Below are 24,033 nucleotides of genomic sequence, written 5' to 3'. Positions count from 1 at the left end.
TGATCTTTGCTGCTCCGACAATAAATCATTTCCTTTTCTACCCCCAAAGCTGGCCCCTCACACACAAGATCCCAGTGCCATGATTCATGTTTAGAACCAGAGGCAGACCAGCGGCCGCCTCATTAGCAGCGAGTCACAGTGGTCTGCTGTGTCACAGTTTCTGCTTTCATTTCAGCCGCCTGGCTTTGGCTGGCTCTTGCTCCTCTTATTAATAAAGAGCCCAAAGTCACATCAGGGTTTCTAGTTCTGTCCTGTCTCTTTTTCCACCTCCTCATGTAGTGGCAAGACAAATTTCAAAACCCACTGAAGCATTGTGTGCTAAGAGTTTCATGCGGGGGAAATCTATTTTTGGTCTCTTCAAATCAGCATCAGTCTAGTACTGTACTTGAAGCATCATATTTCTGGAAACCCCTTTTTGTCTTCTTTTGCACAAGCAATTTGTCAGCCAGCTTAAAGCATGAACAAATTTCCACCTTCGACAAAGTGCATACAAATAAAGTTGTTTTTGAGATAACTACTACTTTTGTTCTCTGCTCACTTACTTCAGGCTCTGTGCCTAGTTATTTTAAAACGGCTAGTATTCATCCACCTCTCAGAAATCCTTCTCTACCCGTCTCTTTAGAAAACGGCACACTCCTGTTTCTGACAGTGTTGCAAAAAGCTACTAATGATATTTTAATTCAAGCATACAAGAGTAAATACTCCTCTTATTCTTCTGGGTCATCTTTCCGCTGCATCTGACATCATCAACCACACCATTTTCCTTCATAGATTAGCAAACTGGGTTGTTTTATTGGTACAGCCTTAAAATGGTTTCACTCATGTTCAGTGTGTGAGGACGATCATTTGTCCTCCTCAGCTCCTTTGCTGTGTGGAGTTGCCCCGGGCCCGCTCCTTGGACCAAGTCTTTAAGGATGTGCACTTTTAGTTGACCTCACAATTTAAGCAGTCACCCTCACCAGCCACCACCAGAATGATTAGTCTGTAATATGAATTATTAATGTTTTTATTATTGTAGCCCTGAAATGCTCTTTATATGTTCTGTCTAAGATGTACTGTAGCTAATGCCACTAGCTGAGGGTGTAGCAGGAGACAGTATGTTGTGGAGATAAAGTCGTATGGAGGCTGTGTCTTTAACTTTAACCACACTCTGCAAACCAACTTGACATTGTGTTCTCACAGATTCTGATGAACTTCTCCACTGCAGTTGAACAGACAAGTCTACCATTCCAACCTAATATCAAATATACTAAGACTCTGGGGATCATCTTTGACCACCATGTCAGTCGGCGTGTCAACCATCATCTTTAAACAATTTACAGTTAGTTAAAAAAGCTGCAGCCAGGTTATTATCTAGAACCAGCTGTCAGTCCCATATCACCTCTGTTCTTGTATCTGGACACTGACGTACATTAAATTCAGATTCAAACACAGGAATTCACAAACTACAAGAACCTGTTACTTAAATAAATGTAGCATGACCTTGCCTTGAGTTAAATTTCTGACCTCCTCATTCCAGATACCTCACCTCGTCCACCCTGATCTTCTGATATTGGCTTTCTATACAAGGTGCTCTCGCTTCCACCCTCTGGAATCAACGCCCACAATCCATCAGACCTGCTGAATCTTTCAATGCTTAAAAAACTCATGTAGCTGTGGCCTTTCTATTGTGTTGTTTGTTGTAATATTTTCTATTCCTTATTTATGGCTTGTTAAATGTTGTGACCGATTTATTTTATGCATTTTGCTTGTGTTTTTATCCCTTTGCTTGTTAAGCACATGGTACCCAAGTTTTTTAAAAGTGCTGTAGAAAGAAAGTTTGTACTTACTTACTTTTCATTAGTTTTCAGCCCCACAGCAGACTGCTCCACTGCATTTCAGAGGTAAAATGACTTCACCTTATGGCTCAGTTCACAGTTTGGGCCTAAGAAGACAAAACACAACACTCTTATCAAACAACAGCGCCACGAAAAAAACATTTTCAGATAATGTAAAAAGCTACAATCAAATTTACATTTTGTATTGATGCTGGTGACCCTTTAGGACAAAGTGATACCTCTGCTCTCTATATGAATCCTGTAGAAGTCCTTTCAGGAGTGCTACGAAAACACAGCTGCATGTCACAAAACAGACAGAACCTTTTAGCGATTGGACAGAAGTGCTTTTGTGTTTTTTTTCGGTAGTGGAAGATGCTGCAATGACAGAGCCGTGTTTTTATCATCCTAGTTTTTAACATTACCTTCTAGTAATTGTGTGACAACAGAAGAGATCTGAATGCTAAATAAGAAACTAAGTAGAGTATTAAAGCAGCAATTAGTGGAACAGAATATTGTGCAAATAAGCCTTTAAAAGAATGTGTATTTAAGCAAAAAATTAAAAACTGGTGGGCTATGAAATTATTTTTATTTGATGAGTTTTAACTTGTTCTTTAATTTAAGTTCAATGCAAATTATGCTTTTATTTCATGTTATAAACTTTGGATGTTCAAAACGTTTGGGTTTGTGCAATCTTCTGTCTTGGATTATAAAGTAATAATGATTGCAACCCTACACCAACAGCTTGATAGCTTTCTATGTAGCTTAGTCAGCAGCTGCAAATGTTCATAAATCATTAGTAAGGTTATTTTCCAACCAACTATTCTGTGGCCAGCTGTTAATATGTTTATTTTCTTTTGTCCCCACAAATGCTCACATGGTTTAGCCAATAAAAGGGTTTTGGGGTTAACAACCTGGCAACCCAAGTAATCCATTACTAGTTGCTTTTAAGATATCTATGAGGCATGTATCCTCCACAAGGTCTCAAGATGCAACATAATACATTTTTATATAGAGAGCTCTGTGTCATAGTTAACTTAACTCATAATTGGACCACTAAGCTTCTTGTATTGGTTGAGAAGCTCTGGTTTACCTGTCTGTCTATTTAACAGCTCTCTCACCTGCTTACCTGCGTGAACTCTACAACAGCCCTCACTGCACACAAGCGAAGTGCTCAGCAAAAATAGCTAGTTCCTTTAGCAGGGAAAATAAGTTGGATAGTTAGCTTAAAGCTGCTGTTGGTAGTCATAGAGTAAACATCTGTTCAGAGAGAGGGACTTCGAATGTCAACACTATCCCTCCAAACCAGATTTCCTCTTAGCCCCCCAACACAGATCGGCTTGTGCAGTCATGATAGTGCCGGACAAAGTGGCAACCTCCAGTCTAACAAAATGAGTCTAATGCGGAAGTGCTAAAAACTGCAGTTCATCTAGGATCCGCTTGAGGCTGGCTCCGGAAGTACTGGAAACCACATACACACCAATTCAAAAAAGCTGATCTTTACAGCAGAAATAAACATGTTTACAGCCTGGTACAAAAGACGAGTGTAGTCTGCATAGCTCATTTCTCGATCAGCACACACTGTAGGAGGGGTGAATTATTCTAACGCGGCAATTTCAAAGACATTGAGATTACAAGTCTTCCAATGAGAGGCACAGCTGACTTGATTGACAGGCGGGAACACTGTAGCTGTTGGCTAGTGAGGCTCAAAGCCCGCCTCTTTACGTCATAATTGCTCGACAGCAGCAATATGGCTGCTGCCGATGATTGGCCTCAAAACAGCGCTTCAGAAACAGATGGGTGACGTCACGGATACTACGCCCATGTCTTTTCTTTTTTTTTTAAGGCTAAGGTGATTCTTGAGCCTGGTGGGACAGCTCAGGGTGTTGTAACCCTTTTCTGTCCATGTTTATCTGCAGTGGCGGGAGGAGGAGGGAGGCAGAGGACTCAAGAGGTTACAGGACACTGTGGACCAAGGCACCAAAATAAATACATAAAGAAATAAGGAAGAAGAGAAAGTAGAGAAATAAAGAGATAAATATCTTATACAGTCTATGTGCCGGACTCATAATCAATCGGAGGGGCGTAGTAGGGGCCACCCCTTAACCAATTGGAGATTAGCTATGATTGGTCCATCATAACGGGAACAAGGGGAATAATTACGCATTGGAAAACAAAGAGATTTCGCAATAGTCTCAAATTACTCCACTTACTGATGAGTACCGATGGGCATTATGACCTTTTCTCCAAGCCCAGCAGAAAAAAAGTAACGTTTTTTACACCATTCCTACCAACAGCAGCTTTAAGTAAGGCCTCAATGGGGATACCTGCATTTACCTGAGCTCACCTCATTAGTTAAAGCAATGTAGCACTGTCACAGTATGTAGTTGTTATCAGCAGCTGGAGCTCTCCTTGGTTCTGTGACTGTATAAAACGGAACGTGTTGTCTTTGTACCTTCTTAAAATCTATTTACCAACATCCATAGCTCCCGTCAGAGCCAATGATGCCTTCACCGACTCTCAGTCTCTCCGTCACTCTGAGTTACAGCACCGCGGCCGGTTGGACACCGACCAGGCAGCGTCCTCAGCATCACCGCGCCTCCGCCAATCAGAGCGCAGCTCGAGGCAGATTAACCCAAACAGCCCCGGTGCTGCTGCTGTGTAGTAGCAGCCTCAGAAACAAGCCCAGAGCCCCGAGCCTCGTGGATCCAAACTGGGCAGGTAGGGGCTCATCGGTTAACCCAATTTAAGATTACAGTAGATTTGGAATTGCCTCATTTAAGACTCGGGTGTAAGGAGGAATCAGGAGATGGAGGCTTGCTCGATGATTGGAGAGAGCACGGATGCGATAGTGATGGATGATTCTCCTACAGAAGAAAGGGACATTCAAGCTCGCAGAAGGTGGGTTATTTTATAAAGTCTGTCAGTGTCTCTGATGCTGAATATGTCACCTGAATCCTGTGTTGAAATAAATTAGATATACGGTATTAGACATCAATGTGTCTTTACCCTCCTGTGGCCGATGGGAGTATTATTATTACACAGCACTCCATCCAGCTGTGTTTATGCTGCTGACAATAGGATTATAAACAGGATATGATTTCTGTTGTTGTTATTTTTCCATTTAAAAGACTAATAGATAATTATCTTCTCATTAAATTGTACTGGTTGTTCTGGTGGCAAAACCAAGATTAGCTCATGTGCTGTTTTCAACTTTTACATTTTCATTTTACATTACATTTTCAGGTCAACAATGATTACTTTACCCATGAAATGACACTGTATAACATTAATTTAATATAGTGATGACCCAGAGCTAGCTATGTCTCTTTTAATTTATCATCAATACAAGGAAGCTTTTTTTTCTCTGCAAAAATGTCTTCTGAAAAATTAGGGCAACACACCACACACACGCACACACTGACAGTTTCACTTGAGTGGACTTCAGTGAAATCTGTTGGGTGTCATCAGCCTCCTGCTAGGGTCAGACTGCCTCCCTGGATCTGTGATGTCACCCTGTCACTCAATCTGCTGCATATAGACGCTTCAAAAAATAACAGCAAGCCTGGAAACAGCTGAGGCCTGGCACCCTGACTCAGTTTTGTCTCTTGAAGAAGGATCGTCTCTGAATTTCAGTTACTAAACCCTGAAAGCTGAGCCTGAAGTCATCTTTCTCCCATTAGTACCCCACAGAAACCTTTTCTGTTGTTTTATGGAGCTAAACAGCTTGCCCCCTTCATAAATTCTAACCTTGTGTGTGTGATTGGCAGTTTAAGAGACGTTTGAGGACATGATGCTGACAGGGATCCAGAGAGTTAATGAAAGAGATGTGCTGGAGAAAAGGAGACAGCCAGAGACGAAAAGACAGACACAGAAGAGAGTAGCAGGAGCTCACAGGCTTTTAACTGGGATGGATTTTTCCTGGAGTCTGTTGGAATGCCTGAAGCTTTCCTTAAACAATGTTAGATTATTTTTTACCAGATTAAATGTTGTCTTTTACCTCAGTAGATGGACAACAAATCTAAGAAATAGGTATTAGAATATGCCAGGTTATAAAACAGATAAAACTAGCTCCACCTTAACCTACTACAACAGAAAATGCAACTTATACAGAAATGCTAATGCTCTATTATCATTATAGAATTGTGTAGGAGCCATAAGAGCCATTTTGACTTTGAAACATAGAGACCTTTTGCTGATTATTCTTTTGTACCCTGGCTTTAAGTTACTTTTTTTTAGGAATGCAGTGCTTTCACTTCTCCTTACATTTCATTCTTCTATCCTAGCATACTATCTCCTCATAAATACACCAAGTTAGAGCTTTAACAGCTTAACACAACAACCTAAATATAGGCATTACTCTTGTTACGTTTACAATTATTGATTGTTGATTAACATGTTTTAAAAAGATTACTTTTTAGATATCTTCAAAGCCGCAGTTTGTGGTTCTGATGCATCTTCATGCTTAATGTGAGGTATTGCTAACATTTTAAATAATGCATGAATGCCGTTTCAGACTGCATTATTTTAACTCTGTGCACCAAATGAGCCGGCAACTGTTTGCATGCCAAATTAAGTGAACTTTTGTTTTATCTCATGCACATTTCTGCTTTGATGTCTCTCTTAATGGGGTCATTTTGTCATCAGAGTGCAGTGCAAGTGTCCTTTTTTATCCTGGGTGTGAGGAGGAGCTGGTGACACCTTCCTGGATGTATTTTTGTATTCATCCACTGAAATATTAATGAGATCTACAAATTGCTCCCCTCACATGTGTGTGTGTGCCTGTATTGGCCAGCCCTGGAGGAAACCATCAAAGCGGTGTAATAGGCTTAAATACTCATTATCCTGGGCCATGTCGTGAGGAGGCTGCCAGGCACACGTTACATAGTACACACTAATAATCCAGCATATATTTTAACTGGTTATACTGGTGGGGATTATGCTGCAACAGAAATAGAAACTGTGTTTAATTAGTTTACAGTTTTGGCTTCCTGATACCTTTAATGAGCGTATTTACTCTCTAAATCCAGCTTCTAAATACGGTAAACCATAAAACAGAAACTCTGTGTCTCAGCACACTGTGGCATATTTATTATTTAGATTGTATTACATTTTATTTTACTATGGAGACAAATTAGTGAGGTTCTGTTTGTGTCTGAGCTCAGCCATAATCCCTCAGCAGCTGTAAACCACCAACTCATCAGACTCCTGATCATCCATATGCTGTATTATGGGATGCAAATACAACTGTGTGAGGTTATTTACGCTCTGTTTACTTACTCTGTCACCATGGTTTCAAGACAGGAAGTGCGGATGCATCCAGTCTGCTGTGGAAATAACCACATCTGGTAGACTAAACAGACCTTATGACCCCAACCTGAGGATTACTCAGTAGTTATGTCTGGTTTATTTATTTACTTTAGCGGGAACAGGAGGAGCTTTCAAGATGCAGTAAAATTACTCAAATAGGTAATTTGGACTTCATTATCATGTCTGACTGGAAGAGAAACACAAAGGTATCAGTTTCACCAACTCACTAGTCTTCATCATTAGGTTTAAGAAGGACAATTATCCCTTTGTGTGTCGTCTTACAGTAAACTGAAGACAAAAGAGGAGGCCCTTGTTGGTTGTCACACTTTTCACTCTCGAGTATATCAGTCATCATCAATACAACTTACAAGTCTAATACCTAAATTAGATGGAAGCTGAAGGTGCTGTGTTGAAATGGATGTGCCTTTGATCCGTGTAAATGATTTTAATCAAAGAGACTCAGACCTCCTCTGATAACAAGCCCCTTCGTGGAATTGGGTTTCCAGTAAATTGGATCCACTGGAAACTATGTCTGTAAAAAAAACTACACTGGACTAAACAATCGGCAAACCAGCCAAACAACTAAGCATTATCCGTGTTCCCAGAGTCATGACTAAAGTGATGCTACAAGAATAATTTATTCAACCAATTTTCACTAATGAAGCTTAAAAATACACAGTAGGACTGAGAAAGGAGTGTATCGTAAATTAGAGAGGAAATCATCATCATTTCATATATCACCTCAGGCCTTCTCCTTACTGCCACCGTTACCCAATCTTCTTCTACAGTGTTATGATATCTATCCTGGACAATCACACACCTCTCTGACATGATGTGAAAACAGTCTCAAACTCTCCTCCCCCTCCTCCTCTTTTCTTTATTAATTGGGCCTTCTTCTTCCTGTAGACACAGTGAGTGTGTTAAACAAAAATTACATTTCTTACCTCGTTAGTTTTGCTGCTCTGTTCAGTTTTCTGTTGAATATGAAACAAAGTACGTCAAGGAACTGAGATGTTATTCTAAAGTTAGAAACATCACCTGCTGCACTCTAAATTTGAAATAATCTGTTTGCTTATTATCTTACACTTCTCTGTCCATCATTCCTCCTTTCCCGCATATTTTCTGTCTCCTCTTTTCCGTTATCTTTGCACACCTCTCACCCTCCTGTCGTTCTCTTCCTCTCCTCAGTGAGATTCCTCGGTTGTCTCTGTGCCCTCCTGACAGCGAGTGTGATGCAGAGGCCCAGTTGACAGTCATCCAGTCTGAAGGGGAACTGTGTGACAGCTGCAGCAGCCTCGGCAGACCCTCTTCCTCCTGCCAGCTTTATCACCAAGTAAGCTTGAGCATTGAATGCTGTGTGCTGTGAGGGAAAGATATTTCAGGGAGCTTTAAAACAGAATCAGACTGTCTAAAAGAAGGTTAGAAATAGTCCAGCATTGTGAAGTTAGTGAAAATGTTTCACTCAGTCCATGGGAAATCTGAACTGACACCAGAATCTTTGATTAGTTGATTAAAAACACATTTCAATTGTCTATATATTTCCAGTTTTCAATCATATCGTTCTTCTTTAGGTTCCCCAGGGTCCTCAAACTGAGCTCTACGACTCTTCACAGCCCAGAAAATGTCCCCACTGCAGCCACTACGGACCGGTCAAACTAAAAACCTGCCAAGACTGTCATACAAACACAGCAGGTCCTCATGCAGATGGAGGGGTAAAAGCGGGACACACTTGTAGTTTAGCCCATCAGACGTCTCATCACGGAGCAGTGAGGTGCCATTGGCTCCATGGTTCAAATGAGAGCGGGACACAGAAACCAAAGCAGAGACATGTGGTGACAGTTAGGTGAGTTTTAAGGAAAGGCTCAACATCATGCATAATCAGGTTCCTGTAATGAAAGATCAATGTAACCCTTCTATCTATGCATTTATATAAAGCTCAAATCAGCAGCTGTTTGACCTAGCTTAGCTTAAGCGTTCAAAAAGGAGTAAACAGGTAGCTCGACTCTTTATTATAGTAAAAACTATAACTCTCCAAACTGAATCATGATTTGGGGCTTTTTGCGTGCTATTCAGATCAAATGTGTGTTTCTTAATCATTCATGATTATCTACACATTTTCCAATCATTTACAGGGATGGAGGACTGTACTGCATCCTTAGGAGGTAAGTGCTCAGCCCAGTTACTCCATAAAATCCAGAAATACTTCTCTGAAAATAATGATTCATGTACCATTAGTCACTGATGGTGTCTTCTTCTTCTTCTTCTTCTTCTTCTTCTTCTTCTTCTGTGGTGTTCCATCGGGCAGTTATTCCCAGCTGCTGGTGGACCATCCGTTAGCGATGTTGTTGGGTTGTGCTGTGCTGCTGCTGGGATGTTCACTGGCAGGACTCTTCATTGGGCCACTGCCGGACTTCTCAGATCCACTTCTGGTGACTATCAAATATACTTAAACACACACATGAACACAACAGGGGCAGAACCAGGCTTTTTTTCACTGGGAGGGGGCACCAGCTTATGCAGAGGTGGCATAAAATACATACATACATACACATATAAATGAAAAGCATTTAATTATCCTTTCTATCTTTACTAATCATATCGACTTTAACTACCATTTAAGTATCTAAAGGATGTTTTATAAAAAGAAACATCACAGAGTGGCTACATTTAAATCTTCTTGTAGTAATTCTTTATGGACTCCACCAACAAAAAGAAATGATTCATAATGAAGTGTAAAGACAGACACTAAAAGTCTGTTGCAGCACAGCCCAAATCCTTTTTTTTTCTTTTAACAAAGTCACACCTCTAATGAGGCAAAAATCAAATCAGTTTAGGATTTTTGGGTGGCACCTGTGGTGGCCGATTATATTTCAAAGGGGGCCACGCCACCCCGATGCCACCCCTCTTGATCCGCCTACGTTTCTATCACACAGAGTGTATATCTTAAATGTTATTCTTTTGTCAAATTTCACATGTAAACCCCCCTCACCACCTCAGGCTGAGAGATAATTACTGTTCACATAATGCCTCACGATCTGAGCCTTTTATTTCAATCTTATCACGGATTCAATGAACTACACTGAATCAGATCACACACACTGTCATCCTAATTAAACACATCTTCTCACTCTCAAATCCTGTCATTACAAGACAAACAGGGATTGAGACGTTATCTTTTATATGCAACGTGTGAAACACAACAATTAATTTACATATCAATGACTTGGGATTCGGATACAAAAGGGATTCTTGTTCATAAGTGGGGAGCGCTTCTTTAATGGCAGCATCAAACCCTCGCCCATCCTTGATTTTTTTTCATCCTTGTTCAGACAGCATTAAAGGGTTTTTGTGATGCTGATTCATTCAGTAAACCCCATCACTGCATGTATTAACTCTAGCTGCACACTATCATTACCTTTGATGGTTATGTGTGTGTGTGTGTGTGTGTGTGTGTGTGTGTGTGTGTGTGTGTGTGTGTGTGTGTGTGTGTGTGTGTGTGTGTGTGTGTGTGTGTGTGTGTGTGTGTGTGTGTGTGTGTGTGTGTGTTTTTTCAGGGCTTTGAGCCACGTGGAACGTACATTGGCGTTCGCCAATCCAGTTTGTCTGAGCTGCAGAAGAACACAGGCCCGGGGAAAACTCTGTCTCCTCTACCACAGACACTCAGTAAAAGGTCAGCAGAGAGGTTTAGTGCGCAGACTGGACCCCATAGGGAGCATGCATCACTGACTGACCCACACAGACACTCTGCAAAACAAAACTCACACAGCAATAGTAGTTATGTCATCAAAATTGAAAACTCACTTTAAACATAAGAAAAAAAAATGTGATTGATTATTTTTGTCCACATCAGAACTCTTATATTGACCATGATTACAGCAGATTTACATCATGCAGTTTCCTTCAGCTTAAGTTTGCTTGATGTTTTTCTTCAGCAGAAAGCTTTTATCATTTTATTTACACTCACTTACAATCTTTTTTTTTTTTTTTAAAGAGAGAGAGAAAGATATAGCTCTAACTTGCTGTACATCATCCGTTTGGCACCAAACCACAGGCAGTAGCTAGCTAACATAGTGGAGTTTTTTGAAGCTACATAGCTAGTTGTACACTTAGAGTTTCCAAAGAGAGCTAAAACAAAAATAGCTAAGTTGGTAAGGCATCCAAAAAAACAAATTAACACAATCATTTTAAAGTTGCCCTCTATCTGAAGTCCAGGTTGTGTTTACAGCTGTTACACTGCCTCCTACTGGCCAAGAAAACAATTCTCGTAGGTTTAAACCAGTCTATGGTTCAAATAGATTCTAACACTTTACATTGAACTAGAAACAAAGTATGAGCTTAATGAAGAGTGTGTGAAAATGCATGTGTGTATTTGTCTTTACCAGTTTTGGTGGTGCTCCTGATAGAGACAGCAGCAGCAGCAGAAGCAGCCAGTGGGCATCTAGGCTTCGTATTAAGAGGATGCTGGCCCGAGATTCTTCACCGAACACCTTCCTCTGCGATGCTCCAGGTGTGTCTTCATCAGTTTTCTCTTGAAAAATGTTAAAAATAAATCTAATTGGGGCGTTGTTGGCCTCGCGGACTAAACGCGTGCCTCATATACAGAGGCCATAGCCCTCATCGCAAAGGTCACAGGTTCAATTCCAGCCTCTACCATTTACTGCAAGTCCTCCCCCACTCTCTACTCCTGTTTATCTCCAGCTGTCCTGTCCATTAAAAGCAAAAATGCCCAAAAATATAACTTAAAAAAATATATATATATAAATATATAATTCCTGCTTCAGTGTTTTCTGTAAAATTAGAATATTTTTCCATCTATATAACAATCCAACTTGTAAATTTATATTGCATATTCACCAAAGAGGGGTGTATGTTGAACTGCATGGTACAGCGAACTCAGCAGAGCAGACAATGAAATTGAAATATTACTAAGACAATGTCAATTCGTTGCTTGCTTATTCAGCGGGTGAGCAAATTCTGTTAGCAAAAGAGTAGAATGATGGAGTGTGTATAATAGCTTATAGAGAGACTAGCTGAATAGTTTCCATGAGCACAGTAAACCACACTTTCTCCTTTTAGCTCTACTTTGAAACAGTGTGCTGGTAGATCAAAGACTATTCTTCAATCTGCTTTATTAATACACAGAAAGCTCCCTAAATGGCTTTATTAGCAAATCAAAGTGGTGAGGGTTTCATTATGTGAAGTCTTTTTTTGTATTCAAAGGAGACCAATAGATGTTGCACATAAGGAATTTATTGTTGGCCTACTTTTACCTCCATGAATGTTTCCACTCAGACCTCTTGTCAACAATTACGCTAATCTAAACAATGCTGCGTACCATTCTCAACACACTGATGATTCACTGCCGGTCATCTTGTTTCTGTATGTTAAATTCATCTATCTCTCTTCACACAGGCGAGCATTTGGCTCAGTTGGTGTTTCGATCAGAGAACTCAGCCAGTCTGTGGAGTCTGAAGGCCATCCATGCCATGTGTGAGATGGAGCAATCCAGGGTTCGCTCTAAGATTCTCCTCCCTTCATCTCACCATTGTTTGTCTGCGTCTTCCTTCACCACTTTAGCCATCAGCTCCTGTCAAACATCATGCTTGGAAAAACTTAAAAAACATACTTCATTAGCATGACTTAATCTGAAATCCATTCAGTCTTTGTTGATTTTGTTTAATGCTTTGCACCTGTTCAAGAAATCGTTTCTCTCGTCTGATCCAGATTCGATCCCAGGCTCAGTTCCAGGATATGTGCCAGCAGCATGTGAGGGCTGAAGCTGAGGGAACATCCAGAAGTGGCTGTTGTCCGAGCTGGTCTCTGGGGAATTACTTGGCTGTCCTCACTAACGCCTCCTGTTGCCTCAGCCTCACCTCACACCAGGTGATGCAGCGCTCTTCTCAATACCAAAAAAATACCATGGACACAAAAGAACACATTAATTGTAATCATTGACACAAGTTTTTGTTACTTGTATATTTCAGCTGGCCTTATTGTGCTAGGCAGTACATTAACCTACACATTGTGTGCTGGAGAGAAAATAAAAGTTCAATTACAACATTTGAAATAGTTTTATCCGAACTCACCAAACACTAGTTGTTTTCACAGCTCCAATGTGAACCATATATCCTGATATATATATAATAAGTTTTTACTTAATAACACAGGAAGTAGTTTTCTTAGCTCCCCTTTTTAGTGTTCTGTTAATTATGTAGAGTATTGCAGAGTAATCCAGCACATATCATATCTTAGAGTATTGTGACCCATATATCGGGATACGTATGTCTTATCCAAGTTGCAACCTCCAGTCTTAAACTATCAAGCCCATGTTATTAACTGCAATTCATCGAGAATCCACTTGAGGCTGGCTGCAGAAACACCGGAGACCACATACACACCAATTCAAACAAAGACGATCTTTGCAGCATTAATAAACATGTTTACAGCCTGGTTTAAAAAACAGCTTGGCTCAACGTAGCTAATTTCTCTATCGGCAGACACTGTACGGGGGGTGAATTTTTTTCTAACGCGACGGTTCAGAAGATATTAAGATTCCAAGTTTTTGCCCAAATAAGGACATGATTGACTTGACTCCCAGATGGGAACACATAGCTGTTGGCTAGGAGGCTCAAAGCCTGCCTCTTTACCTCACACTATGCCTGGTTGAGTTCCGCATTTCCAATATGGCTGCCGCCGTCGATTGGCTTCAAAACAGCGCTCAGGAACAGATGGGTGACATAATGGATACTATGTCCATTATTTATACAGTCTATGGCCTTTACCTATATATCATGATACCAGTCATATCGTGAACCATATATCATGTATATAAATAGTTTCTATTTAATAAGTTGTTTTCTATTGTTGCTACCTATTGTATCATAATCTATGTATCCTGATTTGCATCATATGGAGACCCAAATGTTGTAATACCTATTAGATTGTGACGCTTATATCGTGATATGTATCATATGGTGGTAGATGTACCGTGATATCTTTCGTATCGAGAGGTCATGCCAATACCCAGCCCTACTTAACATCACATTGTAAAAGCAAAACTTTGGAGTGCACTGGATGTGATTTATTTTCAAAAGGTCTCTTTTATCTAAGTGTTTTTTCCTCTTCACTACAGGTGTCTGAGTCTCTGAACCTCCTCAGAAAATGTGCTCAGTACTATCATGAAGGAAAATTAGTGGAGGCCTGCGTCGAGAGACCCAAACTTGGAAGCTGCTCCTCTATCCCATCCCGCTGTAAGCAATCCCGTGTGGTGTTCCAAATCCTGCACTTCCTGGTCGATAAGGACTTCCTTGGGCCGCAGACTGTTGAATACCAAATCCCTACACTGAAGTACAGCCTTCTGTTTTTACCCATCGACAAAGGGGAGCACATGATGGAGATGTACATGAAGAGCCTTGAAGGCAGGGATCTGACGTACAACAACACAACTATCACTGGCATGGACTTTGGCATCAAGCAGACACTGTTCAAATATTACCTTACAAGAGATTCCATCTACCCTGTACTGGCTGTCACGTCTCTTCTCATCACTATGACTCTTTACCTGCACTCTCTCTTCATTGTAGCATTATCTCTGATAGCCATCACAGGCTCCCTCCTGACGTCCTATTTCTTCTACAAAGTAGCATTTCGCCTGGCGTTCTTCCCCCTAGTCAACCTCTCAGCTGCTCTGATTCTCATGGGAAGCTGCTCCAATCAGGTTTTCATCTTCACAGATTTCTGGAATCTTCAGTTATCCCAGAATCCCTTGGCCTCCCTGGAGAAGAGAGTAAACAGAGCTATGCAGGAAGTTGGCTATTTGATTTTAGCATCAGGGCTGACCTCCAGTGCAGCCTTTTTCTCCGGTTATCTCAGCAGCATCACAGCAATCCGATGTTTCTCTGTTTATCTCGGAAGTGCCTCGCTTATCAGCTCAATCTTGGCGTTGGTCTGGCTGCCCTGCTCTTTCATTATGCGTGAGCGCTACACACAAGCATCCTCTGCATCTGTAGCAGCGCAGGGGTGGAAACCATGCTGCTCCAAAAACAACGGCGGATTCTGGGATACAAGCTCACGCAAGAGATGCCTCTTCACTCTCAGGCAGAAGCTGAGAGAATTAAAAAGAGGACTCAGCGACACTTCCAATTTATTATTCATGAAAATCCTGCCTTGTGGAGTGGTGAAGTTCAGGTACATCTGGGTATGTTGGTTTGCAGTTCTCGCTGCTGGGGGCACATACATGACCTGCATTGACCCCGGCATGAAGCTGACCTCCTTAGGCAGCAGGGTTGCCCAGCTTTTCCGCTCCAGTCACCCGTTTGAGAGGTTCGATTCAGAGTACCGTCACATGTTTATGTTTGAGAGACTGAGGAATGGAGAGGATAAACCAGTGACAGTAAAGCTTGTTTGGGGTGTCAAACCGACTGATAGTGGGGATCACTTTAACCCAAAGAGCAATGGCTCTCTGGTTCTTGACCCAGACTTTAACATGAGCCAGCCAGATGCCCAGGTTTGGTTGAGGGACTTGTGTGGACGGGTTCAGAACCAGAGCTTTTATTCCCCTCAATCACCTGAAGATAAAAATGTCATGACAGATAATATCTGTCTTGTTGAGCAGCTTATAAACTGGGTATCTGTCAGGCAGTGCTCCGAGAGCAATGACTCCCTCCATTTTTGTTGTAATGAAATCCCTTTCCCCTACTCTCCCAGCGTTTTTGAGAACTGCCTCAGTATGATGCTGGCTGAGAGGTATGCCGAGGGCCATCTGGCTCACAGCGGAGGCCTGTTCTTCCAGCCAGATGGCAGGGTCGCTGCACTCGTGTTGGCATTCAAAACCACATACCTCTACAGCTTCAACTTCAGCAGAACCAGTGTTTTCTACAGAGAGATCCTCTCTTGGTTTAACAGAGAAATATCAGGAGCACCACAAGGGCTGGAGAACGGCTGGTTCATCAGCCATCTGTCTCTCTTTGATTTACAGCAATCTTTGAGCTCAGAGACTCTGGTAGTAGCTGGCTTCTCAGTAGCGCTCACATTTGCTTTGCTGCTTTTCACCACCTGGAATATCCCACTAAGCATATACGGGACTGTTGCTGTCGGAGGTAGTGTTTTTGTCACTGTCGGCCTTCTTGTTCTACTTGAGTGGCAGCTGAGTGGAATCGAGGCTCTGTTCATATCCTCAGCGGCAGGGCTATCTGTTGACTTTGTTGCTAACTACTGCATATCTTACAGCTTAGCCCCTCACTCAGACAAAATTGGGAAAGTAGCACATGCCACTAAAAGGATGGGATGTCCTGTAGCAATAGTTTCTGGTGCATTTTTCTCCATGGGGATCATCATGCTGCCTTCCACAGTCTTGCTTTTCAGAAAACTAGGGATCTACTTGTTTTTGGTTAAATGTGTAGCGTGTGGATTTGCGACCTTCTTTTTCCAGTCCCTCTGCTGCTTTTTTGGACCTGAAAGAAACTGCGGAGAGATCACCCTGCCCTGTTGTTCGGATCATAATGATGCCGCTCTGTCCTCTTGCTCCGTGGCAGAGCAAGGTTCTTCGTCAGCCTCTGCGGCTAATGGGTCATTTGGCAGATCCAGAGTGAGGAGGAGTTATGAGACAGAAGCAGGTGGCTATTTGTACCCCAACCACCAACGTCAGCAGAGGCAGAAGCCGCCCGGAGCAGGAGGAGGAGGAGGCGCGGGGCCGGAGCAGTATGAGCTGCAGCCGTTGGCCTATCGACTGAGCGACAGCTTCGAGAACAGCACCTGCACCAGTAAGCTGTCAAACAGACCCTCCGTGCTCTCTGATGAGATCGAGTTCTGTGGGAAAGATGTAGACAGGAGTAGCATGGAGGGGGACAGTGAAGACATGTGCAGCCACCAACATAAGATCTGCCAAGCACCGCCAGCCCTCCAGACTTCATCTCCTTACAAAGAAAACACCCTTCGCCCTGCAGCTCTGGCGCAAGAAGACGTAGCTAAGGACAAGCTGTGTAAAACATGCAGAGGTCAGTCTGGTGGGGTGAAAAACTGGAACAACACCTCCTCCTACTCCTCATCTTCTAGCATTGAGGAAACTATCATCAGCCACACCCTGGAGACCTTTGACCAACTGTCTCTCTGTAAAGAGGGACAAACTGCAGAGCAGAGCCTCCAGCAACATAATGAGTCCACTGAGGGGAACCTCTTCTCCCAGTCCCAGAGCTCCTGTGAAGGCCTGGAGGACTCTAATGAAACGTGCCTGAGTGACATTGAACCAGGGCCTTCAAACACACAGCAGAATGAAGGTGAGGAAGAAGAGGTCCAGTTACGGCCTGGACACCTAAACGGGAAGAGAGATACACTTCGTCTCTCACTGAGAGAACCAGTTTATGAGACTTGTAATAAGAGACGCGTGAGCCAGAACGACGAAGTGGTGATCTTACCCAACAGTAAGCCAGACCTGCCGGACGTTTGGATAAAGAGAGATGGACAACGAGAGGATACATGTTGAGCAAAGTTTTGGGGGAGTCTTTGAAACACTGTGCATTAAATGCTCTGAATTTATTTTTTGAAAAATAATTAATGAGCTTATACAAGCATACAATTACTTTAACTCAAAGGAAATACAAGCCAACTGCAAGTGTGACAGCATGTTAGTCTAATGTGGCTGCTGAGGTTGTTACAGTGTATGTTTCATATGAAAAAGGTCACAGCATGACTGTTTCTACGGCCAAAGGTCAATTTTAAGCATGGCTTGTTTTCAACAAAAGAGAAGAAACATAAAACTGCTCTCATTGAGGAGTGCAGAGTTTACTTTGTGCCTGGAACTTTTCAACACCTTCACAGCCTGTGTTAATACAACGACAGTGCTACCTGTGTGCAACCACTGGCCTTTCTTCCTGCTGGTATCGACCTTAACGAGCCATACACATCAACAAACATCAGGGTCCGGTTGTTGCTGGTTTTTCAAAAGACTAAGGGTTAGAAAATTTGATTAGATCAGCTTTAATTTATCTGGTTTTCAGATTAGATTTTAAACTATATTGGATTCTATTTGGAAAAAAACTCAAATTTCTGTTGCTCTTTTGAGAATAACTGGGATAAATATGATCCCAAAATCAGGGTTATCCTGATCCAATCAGAGGGCTGGACTCAGGAAAAAATGCAAAGACTTTTAAAAGCTGAATACATATAGTTAAACAGTAGATGAGGTAGACAGGGTATGAAAAAATGAAAGGATTTCGTCCTCATAAAATAACTAGATGTCAATATCAGACAGAATATTTCATGTGAAGCCCATGTGAGGAGTTTTTTGACAGGTTAAGAAAAAGAATGGAATTGATTCCTGCAACCACTGTGATATCAACAACATGTAAGAGGTACCTTTCATCTACAGGGGGCGCCAAAATCAACCCAGACAGAAAGCTTGTCATAGGGGCTTTAAAGCCTTGTGTGGTTTCTGGCGCCCCCTGTGCACAAGCTAGAGCACAGGTCATCTGGATATGGTAGCCCTAAAGTCTAGGTTGATCCTTTCTAGTCATTCTTTGAAAAACTGGAACAAAAGTTACCAGAAAAGGAAAACAGGAAAGGAAATTAAACCATTCGAACAACTGGGCCCCAAATATCAAAATCTTAAAATGTACATATTAAGAAAACAGAAAATCTTGACTTAGTAGCAGAAAACTGCCACTACCTACAGTCAGTAGGTTTCACAATGTTCTGATAGTATGTACAGTATGCCCTTTGTGACCATGACATTTAAACAAGAAACCTAGTCAGTCAGTAAAGTATCATTTGTAGTGTCATAGCTCGTTTGCATTTAGTGTTTTACCTGTCAAATTTAAAGTCCTGCTGTTTGTTCCAGCTTCAGTGCCAAAATGTGTTTCTTACTTAATGTACAAAAAAGGTTTCTTATAATACATGATATTAAATATGTGTTTATACATATCTGCTGGCAAATTAAGGTGCATACAAACTTTCAAATCCTTCTACTGTATGCCTTAGTGAAAGACAGCTTTTTCTATTTCACAGCAGTAGCTGTACCATCACACGCAGCTGCCTAAACAGCTTATGATTTGTGTACAGACCTCGCTGCAGCACTGTTAACAGAGTATCTAAAGGAACAAAAGCCTTCATGTACACCCTGTCCCACAGCTGATGTGTCATATCAGCTGATACTGTGTTTCTCTATCAAATTACTGTATTTATGACATGAACAGCATGTGCCAAACGTCTTTCAACTGCTTTATTCACATGCTGAAACAACAGAAACTGTGTTTAGTGTGTGTGCTGTGGATGTGTCCTTTAATGAAGGTAAATCAAGATATGTATGGTTCTTAGTTGGATGTTAGATAGATATATAAGAGGTGTTAGAGATGGTGATTTAGACCTGGATAAGAACAGATGTGTAAATGTGCCTATGAGCAGTGTAGTTTTCAAGCTTAAAGAAGTGTTTGCTTTTGACTTCTTGTCTGTAACATCACAATCGTTCAACAAGCCTTCACTTCACATGACTCAGCCATAGGCTTTCTATTGAGAAAAAAATACAAAATGTCACCACTGTCTTCAATAATTACTGATGTCAATGTTCATTTTTCACAAAACTGAAATAAAATAAAACATTTATTTTCCTGCAGGCTGTTTTTTTATTCATTTTAAAGCATTGTTAAAACAGAGGACAGATTTCAAGCTAAAGGGATGAAATTAAATTAAAACAACTTTCACAATAAAACACTCCTGAAATTAAAATCAATACTTTCATGTTCTTTTTTTCAAAAAGGCCGCCTGGAGCAAAAGAATAATTTATTTTTACTTTATTCTAGTGGAAAAAGCATTTCCTAAACCAGAATTTGAGGCGTTTAAATTCCATTTTCAGAGAAGTAACCAAAACTCAATCAGTAAAGTCACCTTACTTAAATATCAAAAGGTGTGACAGGGTATTTTTAACTGTTCATAAGGCAGTTATTAAAACTCTTTAGTAAGCTTTATTCAGTTTCCACCCAGTCTTCTTCTGCCCAGTCTGGTCGACGTGTGGAATAATCAAAATCAGGTCCTTTGTAGCGTAAAGCGTGGAGATACATGACAAGCTCACTCTCGGTAGGATCCGGTCTGACTAGCTTACACTCACTGCACAGGTGGTCTCTGGTTTCTGGAGGAACTATGTGAGTCTTGTTGGCTGTCTCTGTTTGATTTGTGTTTGAATTTGTTTGTGGAGATTTGGGAGAGGTAATCTTAGATTCTAGGTCTGTGCCGCCATGCTCAATGTTAGTGACCGTCTCTGTGCCATCGATCTGTATCCGAGGACTTTCTCCGCTCATCTTAGGTTCAGTGTCTCCTTCTGATTTATCTGCGTTCTTGTTTTTCCCCACCACTTGCTCAATCCCGATCCCGTCATCTGGAATATCCAAAAGGTGAAGACTCTCCTGAGAGCGATGCTCATCCACTAGTGCCTGCAGCAGCTCTTCATTACTCTTTCCCACCAGTCCCCCCTTGCCCCTGTGAGGACCCCAAGCTGAAGACCCATAGATTGGATCATTGAGGATCGGGAAGCCCAGATACTGGAGGTGGACCCTGATTTGGTGTGTGCGTCCAGTCAGAGGTAAACAGCGCACCACGCTGGTTTTTCCGTTATAGCTAAGCTTCTGGAAGACAGTTCTGCTCTCCTTACCTTTGGGGTCGACACGGCAGAGGCCGATTTTAAAGGAGACAACCAGGATGGGCTCCTCACAGACCAGCTCACCTTCTGGGAACTCCCCCTCCACACGACACAAATACTCCTTTTCAACCTGATAAAAAACAAAATGAAGGTCAATCTTGAGAAGGAAATCATGTTATAACAGAAGACGAAGAAGAATAACACCAACAAATAATGTTGTTTAAATCCACCTTATCTCCATCATACCTCTCTGTCCCTCACTAGCTGATCCAGTTTCTTTGAAGTCTCCAGCGTCCTGGCAAAGAGCAGCACCCCAGATGTGAGCCTGTCCAGCCTGTGGACCGTGTGGAGCTCAGAGATACCCAGTTCTTTTCCCAGGATGAAAATCACTGTGTTGTGGCGAAAACGGCCGCAAGGGTGGACTGGGATGGAGGCGGGCTTGTCCACCACAAGCACCTCACCGTCGTCCACCAGAACCTCCAGGGGTGTACCGACCACAGGGGGCTCATGGCGGTGCACCGTGTTCTTCATGTGGTCATTATTCTGTGGATAGTGAGGAAACATTACAAAACTTGCTTATGTGTTCTATAGTAACTTTCCACATTTTATTGTATTCAGTAAAGGGGGACACCACCTGGATGTAAAAACCCTTCATTAGAAAGTGACAGAATCAACTACAACTGGTTTTGATTTATCGGACTGGACAACCAGGATTTGATTTTGGGAGAATTAACTCATTAACTTCTGGCATACATCTTCTCTGACAAATATTCAATAATCTAGATACATGTTCGTAGTAGATGGCTGTCCACAAATACTTCTTGTTCTGCTAGTTTTCTACCTGTCAAAAGAAGTTCTGCTTGATAATGATGCAAAGTGCCCGCTCACTGTGGACTCATGCTCGGTCTCTCCAAATGCTGCTCTTTAAACGTCTTTAGACGATCATTAAATATTTATCTGATGAGGATATCTTGAATCTTAGTAAACGAAAAAACTTGTTTGCATTCGAAGGCACTCCCTCTGTGTTTCAACAGCTGTGTAAACCCCACAAACACTGACACGTTCAGCTGAAGGTCTCCAGTTTACAGGGTGACTTTTAAAACCGTAACACCGGGAGAGATGCATTCACAGTGGGCTGAGAGAAGACTACTGTTACAAGCTGCTAAATCAATGGAATCACAGCTACTACCTTTTTTTTTAAAGTACACACACATAGACATGCAAAAAAAAAATTAAAGAAAGAGAACTCAAGTGTATCACATATGTGTGTGTGATGTTATTGTGGACGGCGGGCAGAATAAAAACACTGCAAGTAAGCTACCATTCAGACACGTACAGCATTTCAGGCCTTGCCCGCCAAAAGCCCCTGGACCTTTGAAAAGTACTACCCCCCTAGCAGGGACTTTTAGGGGGGAGATTATCTACCCCTGTACTAAATCTAGACCCTGGGTCCACCGGTCAAAACGCACGTAGTTCCGGGGTAAAGTTCCTCTGGTCGCAAAACGCCTCAAGTCTTTAATGCACTGTTTTTATGCACCAAAACTGTGGAACTCCAGACTTTTATTAATCTGGCTTTTAATGAGGGGTAATTTCCTTTTAGGTCTGGACTGCATTATTATCATGTTGACCATTGTTTTAGCATCCTTTGATTTATTTCATTTTATTCTATCTTATTATACTATATTTTATTTTATATTTATTTTTCTGGTATTTATCTAATTTATTAAATTGATTTTATATCATTTAATTTTCTTTTTCTGACACTTCTCTGATTTTTCCACTTTTAAATATTGCTGTTGTTTTCTATCTGTTCTTTTGTGAAGCACTTAGGGCTGCATCCTTGAATGTCTGAATAAAATAAAGAGATGAGTCTGAAGAAAAGTCTGCAGGTTGTGTGAGTTCATGGCCCGGTGGCCAGACCTATGAACAGATTGACCACACAATTGCAGTGCAGGGTGAAACAATAGATGGACTATGTAAACGTGGTCTTTAAAAAAAAAACCTTGTTGATTTTTTTTTTAAAGAATATCTTAAACTGATGTTGTAATTTTGCAACAGTGGGTCTTACAGGGTTAAGACGGCAATTTCTCTGGATGTTTTTAAAAGTAAACTAAAGATTTTACTTTCTTAATCTGGCTTTTAATGAGGGGTAATTTCCTTTTAGGTCTGGACTGCATTATTGCCATTGTGACCTTTTCTTTTTTAGCATCCTTTGATTTATTTCATTTAATTCTATCTTGTTATACTATATTTTATTTTATATTTATTTTTCTGGTATTTATCTAAATGTATTATATTGATTTTATATCATTTAATTTTCTTTTTCTGACACTTCTCTGATTTTTCCACTTTTAAATATTGCTGTTGTTTTCTATCTCTGTTCTTTTGTGAAGCACTTAGGGCTGCATCCTTGAATGTCTGACAGGTGCTGTATAAATAAAGATGAGTTGAGATTACGGTTTGCTGTAGTGTGGCATTATATAAACAGACATTTATCACGTACAGGTGACACTGACCCTGAGCACTATGGACAGGTCCTCCACTTGTGTCTCGTTCAGCCGGATGCGACCCTCTTTGCAGGCCTGCTGGTAGTACTCAATGGACTCTGCTCTGAATTCACTCTCGAACACCTCATGCAGGCTCTTCCCAATCCACCGACCCTTGCAGTACGTCTTGAAGTCAAAGAAGTACGGCTGGACTTTACGCAGGCCACCTTCAAAGTAGTAGGAGGTCTCGTCGAAATGCACCTGGCTGAAGCTGACCCCCGGGTTCCTCTTCTGTGGAGGAGGGATGTACCTCTCACCTGGACGGAGTTTCTTCCCCCCCGCTCCTCGGCGTCTCTTCCCTCGGCCACTTGACTCGGGTTCGTCCGTCTCGTTGCTTTTGCGTTTCCCTGTGTCAGTGGCCTCTTTCACTGTATTTTTCTCACTTAACACCGGGCTGTTTGTGTTTACCTCTGCTGGTGTAGCAGTGATGGCTGCTGCCTGCTCCATCGTCGTGCTCCTCCGTTGAGAACCCAATTGACGATTCAGAGTCCGGGAAACGTTTTGAAACCACAAAACACGAAGTTTCACTTTGTAAAGTTTATCTTCTGCTGCACCAGAAAAGACGGACAACAGTCTACACGTTCTCAACCGTCCAAACAACCACACACTCACGTGCATTACTCTCTGCTCACTCTTGCTGAAGGTCCTTCTCTTCGTAGGCAACTCGTGATGACGTCAATGTGTAGTCCCATTAGCCCAACTTGTAGTCCTTTTGTCAAATCTTCCTTGTTCTTCAACA

General features: G+C 41.6%; 2 protein-coding genes and 2 long non-coding RNA genes across 5 annotated transcripts; 1 reads left to right on the top strand and 3 right to left on the bottom strand.

The window, feature by feature from the left end:
- Window positions 1-935: 935 nt before the first annotated feature.
- Window positions 936-4,741, bottom strand: LOC117806009. Its single transcript, XR_004629580.1, has 3 exons — window positions 4,162-4,741; window positions 1,830-1,924; window positions 936-982 (listed from the first exon to the last, which is right to left on the bottom strand). It is a non-coding gene; the product is annotated as an uncharacterized LOC117806009 (long non-coding RNA).
- On the top strand, window positions 4,461-19,726 carry disp2 (dispatched homolog 2 (Drosophila)). The gene is made up of 10 exons (XM_034674667.1): window positions 4,461-4,715; window positions 8,313-8,457; window positions 8,696-8,967; window positions 9,257-9,286; window positions 9,430-9,553; window positions 10,679-10,794; window positions 11,507-11,631; window positions 12,537-12,634; window positions 12,849-13,007; window positions 14,257-19,726. The coding sequence occupies exons 1-10, from the start codon at window positions 4,624-4,626 to the stop codon at window positions 17,602-17,604; spliced, it is 4,509 nt and encodes a 1,502-aa protein (XP_034530558.1). The 5' UTR covers window positions 4,461-4,623; the 3' UTR covers window positions 17,605-19,726.
- On the bottom strand, window positions 12,314-13,327 carry LOC117806008. Of its 2 annotated transcripts, XR_004629579.1 has the most exons (3): window positions 13,211-13,327; window positions 12,815-13,020; window positions 12,314-12,736 (listed from the first exon to the last, which is right to left on the bottom strand). It is a non-coding gene; the product is annotated as an uncharacterized LOC117806008 (long non-coding RNA). The 2 variants fall into 2 exon arrangements; XR_004629578.1 differs by lacking the exon at window positions 12,314-12,736 and having other exon boundaries at window positions 12,787-13,020.
- rpusd2 (RNA pseudouridine synthase domain containing 2) lies at window positions 19,716-23,974 on the bottom strand. The gene is made up of 3 exons (XM_034674664.1): window positions 23,265-23,974; window positions 20,995-21,291; window positions 19,716-20,878 (listed from the first exon to the last, which is right to left on the bottom strand). The coding sequence occupies exons 1-3, from the start codon at window positions 23,910-23,912 to the stop codon at window positions 20,078-20,080; spliced, it is 1,746 nt and encodes a 581-aa protein (XP_034530555.1). The 5' UTR covers window positions 23,913-23,974; the 3' UTR covers window positions 19,716-20,077.
- Window positions 23,975-24,033: the final 59 nt, after the last annotated feature.

This window comes from Notolabrus celidotus, chromosome 22, assembly GCF_009762535.1.
Source record: "Notolabrus celidotus isolate fNotCel1 chromosome 22, fNotCel1.pri, whole genome shotgun sequence".
NCBI lineage: Eukaryota > Metazoa > Chordata > Actinopteri > Labriformes > Labridae > Notolabrus > Notolabrus celidotus.
The sequence above is the reverse complement of the archived record's forward strand: the minus strand, read 5'-3'. Positions and strand labels throughout refer to the sequence as shown.

What these genes read in the sequence shown, in the direction of transcription:
- disp2 (XM_034674667.1), top strand. Translation starts at nt 4,624, where the DNA reads ATGGAGGCTTGCTCGATGATTGGAGAGAGCACGGATGCGATAGTGATG. An exon ending in AGACATGTGGTGACAGTTAG is followed by an intron (nt 8,968 to 9,256) that starts GTGAGTTTTAAG and finishes AATCATTTACAG; the next exon opens with GGATGGAGGACTGTACTGCA. An exon ending in ACTTCTCAGATCCACTTCTG is followed by an intron (nt 9,554 to 10,678) that starts GTGACTATCAAA and finishes GTGTTTTTTCAG; the next exon opens with GGCTTTGAGCCACGTGGAAC.
- rpusd2 (XM_034674664.1), bottom strand. Translation starts at nt 23,912, where the DNA reads ATGCACGTGAGTGTGTGGTTGTTTGGACGGTTGAGAACGTGTAGACTG. An exon ending in ACCTGTCCATAGTGCTCAGG is followed by an intron (nt 21,292 to 23,264) that starts GTCAGTGTCACC and finishes CACTATCCACAG; the next exon opens with AATAATGACCACATGAAGAA. An exon ending in AGCTAGTGAGGGACAGAGAG is followed by an intron (nt 20,879 to 20,994) that starts GTATGATGGAGA and finishes GTTTTTTATCAG; the next exon opens with GTTGAAAAGGAGTATTTGTG.